General features: G+C 55.5%; 1 protein-coding gene across 1 annotated transcript; it reads left to right on the forward strand.

The window, feature by feature from the left end:
- Window positions 1–207: 207 nt before the first annotated feature.
- LOC103810686 (eukaryotic translation initiation factor 5A-1) lies at window positions 208–372 on the forward strand (the record flags this gene model as incomplete). The annotated part of the gene is made up of 1 exon (XM_009083598.1): window positions 208–372. A coding segment is annotated over exon 1 (165 nt), but the record flags the coding sequence as incomplete, so codon positions are not given.
- Window positions 373–409: the final 37 nt, after the last annotated feature.

Here is a 409-nt window from a genome sequence, read left to right on the forward strand (position 1 = left end):
CCTCCTCCATTTTTGGTGTCCCCTTGACCCCAGTCTTGGCTCTCCCATCCCTTGGTTGACATTCTTCAACCCTTGAGGTTCTCCAACTTTCCCCGTTCTCCATCTTGGCTCATCTCCCACCCAACTCTCCCATTTTTTTGGGGGTTTTCTGATTTTGGGGTCCCTCCCTAACATGTCTTGGTGTATTTTTTGGGGTACAGAGAGGCCATGGCCGATGACCTGGACTTCGAGACGGGGGACGCGGGCGCCTCGGCCACGTTCCCCATGCAGTGCTCGGCGCTGCGCAAGAACGGCTTCGTCGTCCTCAAGGGGAGACCCTGCAAGATCGTCGAGATGAGCACCTCCAAAACGGGCAAGCACGGCCATGCCAAGGTACCTGAACCCCAAAAATATCTATGGAGACCCAAAA

The sequence above is a fragment of the Acanthisitta chloris genome, unplaced genomic scaffold (genome assembly GCF_000695815.1).
Source record: "Acanthisitta chloris isolate BGI_N310 unplaced genomic scaffold, ASM69581v1 scaffold21861, whole genome shotgun sequence".
Lineage (NCBI taxonomy): Eukaryota > Metazoa > Chordata > Aves > Passeriformes > Acanthisittidae > Acanthisitta > Acanthisitta chloris.